This window comes from Ursus arctos, unplaced genomic scaffold (assembly GCF_023065955.2).
Source record: "Ursus arctos isolate Adak ecotype North America unplaced genomic scaffold, UrsArc2.0 scaffold_23, whole genome shotgun sequence".
Classification (NCBI taxonomy): domain Eukaryota; kingdom Metazoa; phylum Chordata; class Mammalia; order Carnivora; family Ursidae; genus Ursus; species Ursus arctos.
Genome location: NW_026622908.1, coordinates 19,900,772 through 19,914,942, shown reverse-complemented (window position 1 = coordinate 19,914,942; position 14,171 = coordinate 19,900,772). Strand labels below are relative to the sequence as shown.

At 46.7% G+C, this 14,171-nt stretch overlaps 1 protein-coding gene across 2 annotated transcripts in view; it reads left to right on the top strand.

Moving 5' to 3' along the window:
* LOC113265073 (uncharacterized) overlaps window positions 1-14,171 on the top strand; it is a 174,331-nt gene that overhangs the window by 157,225 nt on the left and 2,935 nt on the right. Inside the window, exons 3-4 of one of the 2 annotated variants that reach the window (XM_057317070.1) lie at window positions 11,285-11,676; window positions 13,751-13,947. In XM_057317070.1, coding sequence (XP_057173053.1) covers window positions 11,285-11,669 — 385 coding nt within the window. In that variant the 3' untranslated portion in view covers window positions 11,670-11,676; window positions 13,751-13,947. Of the gene's footprint in view, window positions 1-11,284; window positions 13,056-13,750; window positions 13,948-14,171 lie in introns of those variants that run through there. The other variant, XM_048213951.2, reaches the window with a different exon arrangement.

Here is a 14,171-nt window from a genome sequence, read left to right as displayed (position 1 = left end):
CCTTTTACAAGTCATTCTGACTCTGTATCTCAGTTTAATAATCTGTAGAATGGGTATCATAGTTACTGGCTCATATTGGACAGCGTGGTTCTAGTGATCAACTTGAGATAAGTAATTATCGTTCATGACTTTTTTTTTCTCTGAAATGTTGGAAAATTGAAAGTCAACCTTGATTCTTCCTTCACAGTCATTGTCACACTCAGGCACTTCTAGATATTTCTTGAATCCATTGTCTCCTCATGACTTCCACCCCCAGTGTCCTCATCAGGCCAGGCTGTTTTCTCATGCAGACTGTTGCAGGATCCTACCAACTGGTCTGCTGCCTCTGCATTTGCTGCCCTCCCGCCTGACCTCTCTGCTCCCTGTAGGGTGAATCATCAAACCTTGGTGGTCGGGTTATCTTTTGCTTGTACTGTATCATCTTCAAGGTCAAGTCTAAGCTCGCGTCCAGGCACTCCACGCTCTGACTCTGCTTCCGCTCTAGCCTCGTCTCCCACTGCTCCCTGCTGATACTATATGTGCAGGAACACACTCCCTCCCTACCCCAGACTCCCCGAGCCCCACAGACACGTCTTGCTCACCTCCATGCGCCTCGACTCTAGCTGTGAGACTTCCTACTTCTTTGTGTTCCTGCTGAACTCTGGGAGCGACCTCCATGCCCAGAGTGTCACGCGGCCTTAACCACATTGCACTGAAAGTACCATTTGTGTCTCTCCCCTCAAAAGGCAAGTAGCCCAAGAGGAGCCACTGTCGCTTTATGCACTTTTTTTTCTTGACATCCAGCATAGAGTCTGGCTCAGAGTAGAACCAAGAATTATTTGAAGATCTAAACATGGTACCGGACAAGGGATGACTATTTTTGTGAAGAATAATTATAGCAGTTCAGTGAAGAAATGGCTCTTAGAAATCATCCAGGTGAGCATTTCCTCACCCAGATTCAGAGCCAGTGACTGTAGAAATTTTCTACCCCTGTCTCTAGAAGGAGGGAAAGGCAGAGGGGAAAGGGCTGGAGTTAACGTAGGGCCTCACTCGTTTGTCTTGGCATAGATCATTGGTGGATACTAAATAGGGAGGTAAGAGGTGGATGGAAAGATTATTAAGGACAGTATCTGAGAATGAGACTAATAAAACCTCAGTATTGCCCCAAAAAATACTTGTTAAAAGGAAAAATAAAAACTAGAGGAGGGGTGGCTGGGTGGCTCAGTCAGTTAAACGTCCAGCTTGATTCCAGCTCAGGTCATGATCTCAGGGTCTTGAGATCGAGCCCGTGTCAGGCTCTGGGCTCAGTGGGGAGTCTGCTTGAGGATTCTGTCTCTCCCTCTCCCTCTGCCTCGCCCCCTGCTCATGTGTGCACAGACTGTCTCTCTCTCAAATAAATAAATCTTAAAAAAAAAAAACCCAAACTACAGAGTAGATATACAAGAACGTGAATATATTTGCAGCCACCGAACTATACACTTAAAAATGGTTAAAATGATACATTTTGTGTTGTGTATATTTTACCACGGGAAAAAAATAGACAAGGGGAAAAAACTATACAGTAGAAATAAATGACCCCTGAATCAAGGGGTCAAAATTAACATTATTGATCAAAGGCAAATGGACACCATGGGCCTGTGGGTGTGATACCTGAGAAAGGCCCATTAGCACTCACGTAGCATTCCAGCAGAAATGAAAACCTCAATCCAACCCTGAGGAGTCACCAGACAGACCCAAATAGGTGTCAAGTTATGCAATAACTGCCCATATTCCTCGAAAAATATCAATATCATGGGGCGCATGGGTTGCTCAGTTGTTAAGCGTCTGCCTTCTGCTTGGGTCATGATCCCAGGGTCCTGGGATCGAGCCCCGCATTGGGCTCCCTGCTCAGTGGGAAGCCTGCTTCTCCCTCCCCCACCTCCCCTGCTTGTGTTCCTTCTCTCACTGTGTCTGTCTCTCTCTCTGTCATAAATAAATAAAATCTTTTTAAAAAAATCAATGTCTTAAAAGGTAAGGACTGTTCCAGGTTAAAGGATGACAACTAAATGTCATACATGAGCCTAGATCAGGTCCTGCACCAGAAAAAAAGAAATTTCTTTCTTCTCCTTTTTCAATTTTTTTTTTAAATAAAGCACCTTATAGGGACAGCTGGCAAAGTTGGAATGTAAACTATAGATTAGATAAAATATATTGCTTTTCCTGAGTGTGATAACTATACTATGGTTATGGTAGAGACTCTCCTTGTTTTTAGGAAATATACACTGAATTGTGTGTTTGGGGGGAAGGTGCCATGATATGTACAACCTCACGTAGTTCACAAGTAATGTAAGTTAATGGTAAAGCATCTGCGGCAAGTGTTACAGATGAATGACTGCATAAAAGCTATGCAGGCACCCTTTGTACTATTCTTGCAAACCTTTCATTAAGTTTGAAAGTATTTCAGGGGCGCCTGGGTGGCTCAGTCAGTTAAGCGTCTGCCTTCAGCTCAGGGCGTGATCCCGGCGTTCCGGGATCAAGTCCCACATCAGGCTCCTCCGCTATGAGCCTGCTTCTTCCTCTCCCACTCCCCCTGCTTGTGTTCCCTCTCTCGCTGGCTGTCTCTCTCTGTCACATAAATAAATAAAATCTAAAAAAAAAAAAAAAAAAGCTATGCAGGCATCCTTTGTACTATTCTTGCAAACTTTTCATTAAGTTTGAAAGTATTTCAGGGCACCTGGCTGGCTCAGTCAGTTAAGCGTCTGCCTTCGGCTCAGGGCGTGATCTGAGGGTCCTAGGATCAAGCCCCACATCGGGCTCCCTGCTCAGTGGGGAGTCTGCTTCTCCCTCTCCCTTTGCCCCTCCCCCTGCTTGTGCTCGCTCTCTTTCAAAATAAATAAATAGGTAAAATCTTTTTTAAAAAAGTTTGAAAGTATTTTAAGACAAAAAAGTTTTAGAATTGGGGATTGATTCAATGAATGTTATATCCATACAAAGTCATACGTGGCAGTGATTAAAAATAATGATAAGAAATTTATTTATTGATGTGAAAACAAGTTCATGATATATAGTTGAATGAAGAGAGCAAGTTGCAGTATGATCTTGGTTTTATTCAAAACAAAACAAACATCTCCTGTTCTAAAGCACAGTCTGGAACGATGTGCACCAACATGTCAATTCCGGTCATTGCTGAGTTAGGAAATAAAGGGTAATTTAAATGTTCTTCTTCGTGTTTATCTATGTTTTCTACTTTTTCTATGCTGTGCATGCATTAATTGTGCTATAAATTTAATTATTAAATAATGTGAAGGAACAAATGACAAAAAAAGCTGTAAAGCCATGCACGTGCATGGACTGATGGGGGCCCTCTAAGCTGGGGTACTCGTCTTCTTCAGTAACCTCTTCCAGGTAGAAGCTCGGCATTCTGTCAACTTCCAGTATCTACCCTGTGGTGATTAAAAAAGAAAAACTCTGTATCCTCCATCCTCTGTCTCCTACTCAGTCTTCTCAAGCTAGAGCCGTTTCTGGTGTACTTGGTATTCTCGACTGCTCTTCATGTGTCCTCAGTGTTTCCTGCTACCTGGTGCATTTAAGGGAGGTTTTTCAACTGCTTGCCCTCGCAGTCTCCTGCAGTTTTCCCTAACTAATTGTAAGATGCTCGATTGTATGGCCCTCACTAAGTGCTGTGCGTGTGGGAAGCATCACGCCCCTCCTTCTCTTTCCACTCTCACCTGCTCTCAGCAGGTGCAGGACTGACCACTACATCCCTGGCCTGCTGACTTTGGGGGCTTGGAAGATGGAGTAATCGCTTTTCCGAGATGCCTTCTTTGAAATCTCTCCCTCCAAGAGCAATTCCAGCAAAGACAAAAAGCACGACAGTAATGATATCGTTAGTGTGTAGATTAGAAGTTTCTCTCTACTCTAGTCTGTCTTGAAGAACCATCTCTAATGGTTGATTCGGCTTCTGGATGTCTGAAAAAATCAGATCATCATCTACCACGTTTACCCCTTAAGACTGTGTTTTCCTGTTAATTGAGCATAATGTCACGGTCTTCTTGTTTTTATTCAAAATGTTTTAATGAATTTATTACACTTCCTTCATTTTCTTGTCTTGAATTCTTCATCAGACCCTTTAACGTTCAGTTTCTGAACACAGGTTTGGAGATTTTTGCTTGTTATATATTGCACGTCTTGAGACATGTTGGATTCTCTTGTCATTTTGACACTGATTTACCAGAATGAACTTCGTGCGAGAACACTGTTGCGAAGAAATTGTCCTGCTCTGACAGCAGATGATCGTCATTAGTTTTGCTCAGTTTGGGGACCCAGTGCAGACGCTGTGGAAATTGCAGGGGTGATGATCTGTAGCCCACTGGGTCTGGGCATTTTCCTAATGTGAGCGACCGCCAGCTCATTACATCAGCTTCTTGTATTTGGAGACAGGCAACCTGGTTTAGAATATCATCTTTATTATTATTATTTTTTTGTATTGCCAAGTGACAGGATAAACATAGCATGGGGTGAGGGCTTGCTTAGATATCTGTTCAGGCTCATGTCTTCCTGGACCTTCGTTCTAAGGGATCTTTCTTGTTTTTTCTTGATATCATTTGTCCTTTAAAATAAAGCCAGGATTTTAGCTGAAAACTAACCAAAGGCAAAACTCCGTATTCTTCAGGTCATGCCTGTTCAAAGTCTCCCTTTCATCCATTTGGGAAACAAAACAGCTTAAAAGTTTACAAAGGAATTTATTTGCATGGTCATTTCCTTTAGGTTGGGAATAATATTCTTCTCGAAGTAACTTGGAAAACCTGGACCTAAAATTATACTCGGCTAGAAAGTGAGAAAATAGCCCCAAGGACCAGAAGGTAGTTGGAGGAGGGCCCGCTTTTGCTGTAGGTGCTGTTACCATCAAACGCTGACCTTTGTGAGAGGCGGAAGCCAGTCAGCCAGGAAGGCCCAGGCTTTGGTCCTTTGAGCCCCTCCGTGAGTACCTCTGGAGACACAACATCTCATCTCACCACTGCCACCCAGGCCACTTCTCATCATCCCCTCTTCTCCTCACCGGTGCCTCTCCATCCACTCTGGCCTTCACCAGTCTGTTCCCTAGAGGGCTCACTAGAAATGCAAACGTCGTCATGACTCTGCTTCCCCCTAAAGCTCCACAGTGGCTCCTCACTCTGTTAGGGCTAATCCAGCTTGTGCACGACTGGGCCCAACCCTCGTCTCCCACGTCACCTGCCACCATGCTCCCCTCCAGCCCTGCGCTCCCACGTGCCTCCATCTGGGGGAGACTCCTTTGTGACGGCATCTCATACAGCCATATCCCCCTCCTGCTGAGTGCCCACCTTCGGTTTGTATCCACATAGTCACTGCTGTGTCTCTTTGATTAAGTGTAAGCTCCACTAGAGAAGAGAACCTGTCCCTGCTGTATCACCAGCACCAAACCCAGAGATGTGGTTAAGTCAGAAAAACTCAAGGTGAAGTCTAGATTGATTTACCAGTTTCCACTGAGGAGAATGAGCTATGGGCGTGTTTGCATCCTTGCCTAAAGGGATCAGGCAAGACTTTGTGCCTCTCGAGTCAATTCCTGTCTGTTATAACAACGCAGTAAACATCAGTTCAGTTCTAGTATTTACTATGCAAATTACACTGGCTCAGACTTATTCTGACTCAGTTGCTGGACCCATCCTCTCTCCCCTTCGAAGCATCCTTTGGCTCTTCCTAGAAGTTCCTCAATTGTAGCCGCCAGGCCTCATGCAGCCCATTTTGCTGCTTGTCTAGTTCTCACGTCCCCTGTCCTGAAACCACCGGAGGGAACAAGGCAGAGCCCTTTCTCAATAGTCCCCCTGGGAGATCGCCAGTGTCCATACTCCGGTTGGTTACTGGGTCCTTACACAAGGAGTCTTCTCAAAATAAAGGAAAAGTTTGGCCCAAAGACGAATGTAAGTTTCCTCCCCTAGAGGCCAAAACTGTTTACAAAGGTTTAAAAACAAAACAAGCAACAATAACAACAAAAAATTTTAAGTTCGAGAAATCAGCCAAGACATATAAAATATGCATTGCCTTGTTTAATTTTCAGAACACAGAACTGTGTTCTGAGTGTTCATCTCTGTTTTAGAGATGAGAAAAAAACGAGGTTCTGGGACATTGAGTGACTCAGTGATACAGCGGCAGGGCCACGATACCAACCCAGGTCTCACGACGATGTTAGCTCTTACCCAGTTTTCTATGTGCAGGCTGCGGAGGAGGGGGAGGGGGAGGAATGGCTGACACGGGGACTTGCTCTGGATTAATTTCAATTAGCCCCTGTCCGAAATCGTCCTGTAAAGGCAATATCCAAAATAGGCTTGACTGAAGACAGATTACTTATAGAGAGACACACAGTGTATTCCTAAGTGTCAGTTTCATCATCTTAATCTTTTAACTTCATACATGCTCCCATGTAAGGTATTTTCTCCCAAGTCCACATTTCTAAATGTCTGTGTGTCTCCTTGTAACCACAGAACCTCCCAACGCCACCCAGGCAGGGGCCTCCTTGTGCAGATTCCCAAGAGCTGACATCCCCTTCAGGTGCCCACGTGACACTCCTTGAGGACTTGGCATGGTCATGAGGTCATGCTGCCAAGCTTGTGCTTATTCTTAGTTTTGGGAGTGTGGGATAGACTTTTTGCCAGAATCCTGCCCTGGCGCTCCAGGTAACTGACCACAAGTGAAGGCCGATTCTGCTATTTATAGTGAGTGACAAAAAATAGCCTCATCCCTTTGAATGGTGTGCCTGTGCCATATGCCTAAGGCCTCCTAGCATCGGAAAGATGCTTCTCTCCAGACCTCGCATGGCAGCAGGGCTTCTGACGCAGACCCAGCAGCACCACGGTGCACGCATGGTGTATCTCAGGTGCGCGCGTCTGCTCCAGGGGCACCCAGAGCCCGGGGGATAGCGATGCAGGGCTTCAGCACAGGGCTCAAGTAGAGCCTAGTTATGGACTCAAGGAAGGAAGCAGGAGCTTGGGAAGAGGGGAGTGAGGTAAGACTGAATCCAGCTATTGGAGTTGGGTACAAAGTCAGGGTAGGAACATGAGCATGGCTGGTCTGATCCTGAGCCATGAAGATACCAGCGACCCATTGGTCCCTACCCCTGGGCTGGGATTGAGTCTGGGTGTGAAGGGTTAATGGACCCAACTGAACGGGCTGGAGTGACCAGTTGAGTGTAGGCAACCCATGTTCCTTTCTAGCTGCATGCAGGTGAGCAACTTACTTCGTCTCTGTGAGCTGTTTCCTCATCCAAAGCGGTGGGCCTACAGGAGCCACTGCTGTGCTAGGTGTGTGCATCAGAATCACCTAGAAGCTTGTCAGAATCAGGATGCCAGGCCCTTCCTTGCAGACTGATTCAGGAGGTCTGGGAGAATGCTGGGGATCTGGATGTTTCCCAGGTTCCCTAGGAGATTCTGATGCACACCAGTGTTGGAGAGCCCCCATACTAGATGAACACAAGGGGTCTTCCCTGATGTCCCTGTGTTCTGACGTTTGCCCAGTCGACGGTAAGAAAGCACAGATGGTAGGCATTTGCCTCACACAGTGATCAGGCAGCGTCAGAATCAGACACTTTATCAGCTGCTTGCTGCACCCCAAGAAATCACCAATCAGGAGCTTACCCAAAGCCAGTTTTTCATGTGTGACTTCACCCCCTTCTACTTTCTCTCCTAGGCAACCCCTCCTTCTCCCATGGCTTAATTACCTCTCTCCCAGAGGTCACAAACAGGGGACCAGAAAGACAAACCTGGCCTAGCCACCCATGAGTTTTATTTAGTCAGCCCAGTATTTTTTTTAAAAGTCTGAATGGTGTGGAGTCAGACCACGTATTTACTTTCTGGCTCACCACGGGCCCACCACGCCCGTGCGGCGTCAGTGCTTTACCTTCCCTGCCTAGACCCCGATTTTCGATTTCACGCAGCATCTCAGCTCCTGTCTCCAGCCCCAACCTCTTTCTGAGCGTCAGGCCCATATAGCCACATGCCTCTTGGAGACAGAATCCGGCTGTCTACTCAATGGAAGACCTGGCCTGTAGTGCAGGGCCGGGTAAACATGAGTGATATTATTATCCCAACCGTGCACCTCCTCTCGGGGTCTTGTGGGCACCTCAGCCCCACCTCAGTATTCAAAACAGAACTCAGCACTTTCTTTACCTTCACCCCCAGCCTCTCCACCGTTCTCTCTTTCCACAAAAGAAATCACCAGAAAGTGCCTAAGACTGGGAGCCATCCTGGGCCCTTTCATCTCCCTCAATGTGACTTGACATCAGACCTTGTGCAAAAATCTCTTTTGGTTCCATTCCGTTTTCTCCATCTCACTGCCACCATCCTAGCCCACGCCACCATCGTCTTTGCCAGGACTGTGGTAGTTGCCAGATTATTCTCCTGCGGACATTATTGTTTTGGTCTAACCCATTGCTCATTTCAAAGCCACGGAGCTCATTAAACAAACTGGGTCTTGCCTCTGCCCTGCATGCAGCCCATTTATTGGCTTCCCGTTGGCCCCGGATAGATTCCCCAGCAAGATCCTCCCCCGTCTGGCTCCTGCCTCCTCCCCAGCCTCCTCTGGCTCTCCGTGTCCCAGCCACCTGGGACTTGTGTTATCTCTGGGATGTGCCCTGGGACTTGTGTTATCTCTGGGATGTGCCCTGGGACTTGTGTTATCTCTGGGATGTGCCCTACTGTCTCTGGCCTCCGGGTCCTCACATATGCCATTCCTCCTCCTGGAGGACTCTTCCCCTTACTATTCACTTGAATAGTTGCTACATTTTCTTCATGTCCCACTTAGCTGTCACTTCCTCAGAAAGTCTTCCCTGATACCCAAGATCAAGTCAGGCCCCCTGCTATGAGCTCGCAGAGCCCCTGGGCCTTCCCTGGCATAGCACTCACCACACAGCAGCATGACTGCATGCTCTCTGGACCAAGGCTCCGCAAGGGCAGGAATGGTCACGGTCTGGCTCGTTCCCTGCTCTCTCTTCCACGCTTAGCACATGCTTGGAACAGAGTAGTGCACAAAGTTTGCTGAGGAAAGGGAGAGAAAAAGAAGGAAAGCGTGGAAGGGGAACCAGAAAGGAGCACAACTAGCACCTCTTTCTTGCCTAAGGGAAGACCAGAGCTGACACATCCCACCCTCAACCCCAATCTCCTAAAATTGAGCACTTATGAGAGCAGGCATTCTCTTATTCAGTGCTGTGTCCTCAGTCTCTAACAAAGAGTAGGTGTGCCGTGGAGGTCATTCCAAGAACTTCTTGACCTGGACTATAGCCCATAGCAGGACAAGTCAGAGAACTGCTATTTTTTTTTTTTTTTTGTAACAAGCCTTGAGCAATGTACTTTTTAGAGTATGTACATGTATATAAAGTCTGATAAAAATTAAAATCTAAAAAAAAAAAAAAGAAGAAACAACTGATCAATCTCACACCAAGTACCCTCTTGTGACCACAGCGAAATCAGATTGGGTTATGAACTTGCCCAGTAGGGGATCTCTTGTCCAAATATGATGAAACTGACTAGCAACACTTGAAGAAAATGTAATTCTGAAAGTCAGAGAAAGACTTAGAATGCAGTTCATCCACTGGACTAAAATAGAGATTTGGGCTTCACCATCTGGTAAGCCAGAATGCAGGGGAAAGTGTGAACGTTGGCCCTTAAGTGCCTGAAGTTTGGGCCCGAGCCACTGCTTACTGCGCCCAGGTCTGTGGGGGATTTATTCAGCCTCTCCACTTGACTTTCTTTCCTGTAAAATGGGGACACTGAGACCTGCCTTGCTGCTCAGCCCTGACGACCAGCTGCCCCTAGAGGACATTGCTTCGAAGTACCTCTGCGGTTCTGTTATTTCAAGATTTGGTGCTTGGGCTCAGAGATACGGGGAGCTCATGAAATACCGCTCTCCCCGTGGGAAGAGGCGCTGTTTCTTTACTGTCAGTGCCCTAAAAGAATGAGAAAAATGGTGGCAGAGAAACAGGAAAGCAACACAACAAAGACGCATGCGATTGAAAACGCAAGAATTAGCTTCTCACTGGATCTCGGAGTCACGCTGGAGGCCAAGGCTCTTCTTCCCATGTTTCCCTTCTCCCTCCCCGGTATTCCTGGGGAAGCCTCGCAGCGAGGGTAGCCAGGGGCAGGATCCTAATGGGTAGAAGGAGTTTTGTTTTTCCAGGCTGCTCATCACTCCAGTGCTTTTTCAAAAAATAACATTCGTATTCAGACATCTTTTAAAGTAACGTTTTTTTTCTTATTTCAAAGACAAATCATGTTCATTCTGGAAAATTCATACAAGCAAAAAGAAGAAAAAAGTTAGCCAGAAACTCTACTGCTAGATGACTACTGAAAACATTTTGGAGTCTATCCTTTCAAAGTTTTTTCTAGGCAATAAGTACATCCATCGACCAAAAGGTCTTATACGAAAAATGAGATCAAATGGTACATACCGTTCTGTATCTGATCTTTCTCACTGAACAGCTTTCCATGTCAGCAAATGCACGTTATCTCATGTCACGATGGGCGACGTCAACAGCTGCCCAGGGCGGCTGGCAGTCTCCCTGGGTTCAGGCTGGTAGCTTGTTTCCGTGAACAGTTTCAGTGAATGACTTCGTAGTAAAGACTTCATACAACCCCTGACTGTTTCCTTACAGTGGGTTCTCACAGTTGCTGTTAGTTATCTCAAGAAAAGAAGACAATAAGACAGTGCGTGAAAATGTTTAGGTCGTAAGTGGGCCTGTTAGGTGGTGGTGGGGATTGTAATTCAGCATTATGCTTTTATTTCTGACCCTGTTCAACCTCCACATTTATCTCAAGTGCAACCTCGTTTCTAGTCAACCAACTTAAAAAATAAACAGGATACAGCCACTCTCCTTTAAAGAGATTATCATCTAATGGCAGAGATGAGAGACACAGTAACCATCTATATAAGAAGTGAGTTTTCATTTTCCATTTAATGCAAAAGTTCCTGGCTATTCACAGTAAGAAGCAGGGATAAGATGGAAATGATCATGCTAACAATAGCCCATGTTTAATGAGCACTTACTATGTCCAGGATCTATTCGTGTAGCGCGTGGGGCTGTGTTAAATGACGCGCATCACTGATTCTCACTGCTAGGCTCCAGGGTGGGAATTACGGTTATGAACATTCTATTGTCGTGTAAACTGAGGTACAGGGAAGTGAAATGACTTGCCTGGGTAACTCAGCTAGCGAGTGGTGGCCCTTTGAGGCTAGAGCCCTTTTCTCTGAAACACACATCCTTGGGCTGGGAGAGAGGGTCCTAGGGCCCTAGAATAAGCATTGTGATTCAACCTTCTAGATACTGCGGCCTGACAACCGGCTTGCTGACGTCCCCCATGGTGGGGTTCATGGTGACCAATCGATGTACCTTCCACGCGCCCATCAGCTTTCCTCAGGTCCCAGTGGCTGCTTTGGCTGTGGAGAAAGTGGGTCACTCCAGCGTGCATTACCGCCTGGCTCTGTTCCCACCTAAGGCCACGAAGGAGCTGCCTTCTGTAAATCACTGGGACCTCAGTGATGGCTTTTTCTTTGGCCACCCCAAGCTGGCCCATTTTGACTCTTCAGCCTGTACCACCGGGTCTTCAGTCCATGTCTTTGTGAATCCAGCCACCAGCAAGCCAACGGGCCTTCCAGAAGACTTGAGGGAGGGCCTCCTGAGGCTAATGAGCCCAGCTTCTGTGTGAATCATGGGTATGTGGCATTTCGCCTGTCAGAAAATAAAATTCAGATGAATTTCTAAACGATTTGTTTAGATTCCTTGGCATATCTTTTAACCCTTAAAATGACTGTCAGTTCTAAAAGCTTGTATGACTGAGTTCTCTGGCTCTACCGATCGTCAGGCCAGGGGCAGAGAGCTTTACACAGCGTCTCCCTGAGCCTCTCAGCCACCCCGTGGGGCAGGTTCTGCTCTTACTGCCTTTTTCAGAAGTGGAAAAGGAGGCTTGCAGAGTAGAAGCAGTGGGCCTGGAGCCACCCAGCTGGCGAGTCCGTCTGACTCAGTCACCCGGGTGTGCTCTCTCCGTGCACCTTCATGGCTCATGTCCTAGCAGCCCGGCCACACACTTCCCTGGTTTGGGATCATCCCTTCTGCTAGGACTTGGTAAATCTCCTCAACTTCTTACAGGTAATAACCATGTGACCTCTATTTTTTTTTTAAAGATGTGAACTTAAAAAAAAACCCAAAAAACAAAAAACTCATCTTTCATGTATTTAAAACAACAAACAGGCCTCTGACAATTTTCTGATCCACAGCCCCGCTCACTCGCTCCTGCCGTGGGTGGAAGCCTGAAAGTGAGCACGAAGAAACCCACAAACAAATAAATGTTGCTGAACCGAGTGAGGACCCTGCTTTGGCAGACTCATAAAAATGGTCACCGTGTGCTACGCACTGGCTTCATGAAATGCTCTGTGGGCATTTCCTTGATCAATCCCTATTCCTCTCCTCGAAGGTAGGGATTACTGTCGCCATTTTTCAGATGAGATCGTTGACGCTTCCAAGTGAACAGCTGGAGTAGGGGAAGGAGTTCTAGTCTAACCTCTGCCTCGGTCTGGAGGAAGGGAAATCCACAAGCTGACTCTTTCTGAGCCTCAGTTTCCCCTCTGAAAACAAGACCCCGAGTGACCTTTTTTAGTTGGGTCCCTGGATGTTTTATTGAAAGTACAGAGGCTCTTTTGATCTGCTCTTGAATTGAGTTCTAAATCCCTGCCACATACACACAGAGCTTTGGAATGCTGTCCTCACGATAAAACAGTGCTGAGAGCGAGTCCTTTGTCATTTCATCCCATCAGTTTCCTCCAGTAGTAGATACATCTGGAGCTTTTGAGAACACTTCACACAAGAAGGAAAGACTATGAACCAGCAGCCTGGTGTCTGCAGGCCTGGCCTCTCTGCCACTGCCATGTGACCTGCTCAGAAAGGAAAAACCTAGGAAAAACTCCTTTTCTGGGTGTCACTTTTCAGTCCTGTGGTTCTTGCATGTGCATTACCTCATGCATATTTGTGACTACTCTGAGAGCTGGGTACTATTATTATTATTATTATTATTATTATTATTATTATTATTATCATCATCATCCACGTCAGAACCACGAGAGACTATGGACTCTGGGAAACAAACAGGGCTTCAGAGGGGAGGGGGTGGGGGACTGGGATAGGCCGGTGATGGGTATTAAGAAGGGCACGTATTGCATGGTTCACTGGGTGTTATACGCAAACAATGAATCATGGAACACTACATCAAAAACTAGGGATGTACTGTACGGTGACTAACATAACATAATAAAAAAATTAAAAAAAAAAAAAAAAGAACAGGCCTTTCAGGAGGAAGGTGACCTACGGAGATCACAGAACTTCTGTGTCGTGGAGCTAGAGCTCAGTCCAGCCAGGCCTTTGGACCTGTCTTTCCATACCACCAGCTCTGCATCTTATCCCAGTGGTCCTGAATTTTCAAATTACACCATGGATGGCCACCAGTGTTTAAAATGGTTGGAATATTAATGGTGGATTCGCCAAGAGGCTCTTTAATAGGGGGCCACATAGTGGGGTGACTAAGAGGGTGGGTCCCCCATCCGAGACACCTGGATTTGTATCCTGGCCCTGCCGTTTCTAACTAGAACACTCTCTGACGCTGTCAGGAGTGACCACACTGGCTAGCCTGTGTTTGACCCCCACACTGCTGAACGCCCACAGCACAGCTGCCGTGGATGACTGGCCTGGAGTGGACTCTTCAGACCACTGAGGTGGTCGGGTTGTTTGTTCCCACAGCACAGCCTCGTGTATCCCTCTTCCCTACGAGCACCAACCTCACAGGTTGTCGTGAGGGTTCCAGGAGAAGTGTGTGTGAGAACTTGGCGGCCATTAGCGTAAGAGAAGAGAAATGCTACGTGCTCCCGTGACACCAGCACCTCCAAGACAGGAAAGTAACCAAGCCTTACATTCATTTTCTTTCCCGTGCCTCAGTGGTGAGTTGCACACTATTTTCTACCTTTTTTTTTTTTTTTAAGATTTATTTATTTACTTGAGAGAGAGCATGAGTTGGGGAAGGAGCAGAGGCAGAGGGAGAGAGAGATTCCTCAAGCAGACTCCCCACTGAGCACGGAGCCCCACGTGGGGTTCGATCTCTCTACCCTGAGATCATGACCTGAGCCAAAGTCAAAAGTCTGATGCTTAACCGACTGAGCCACCC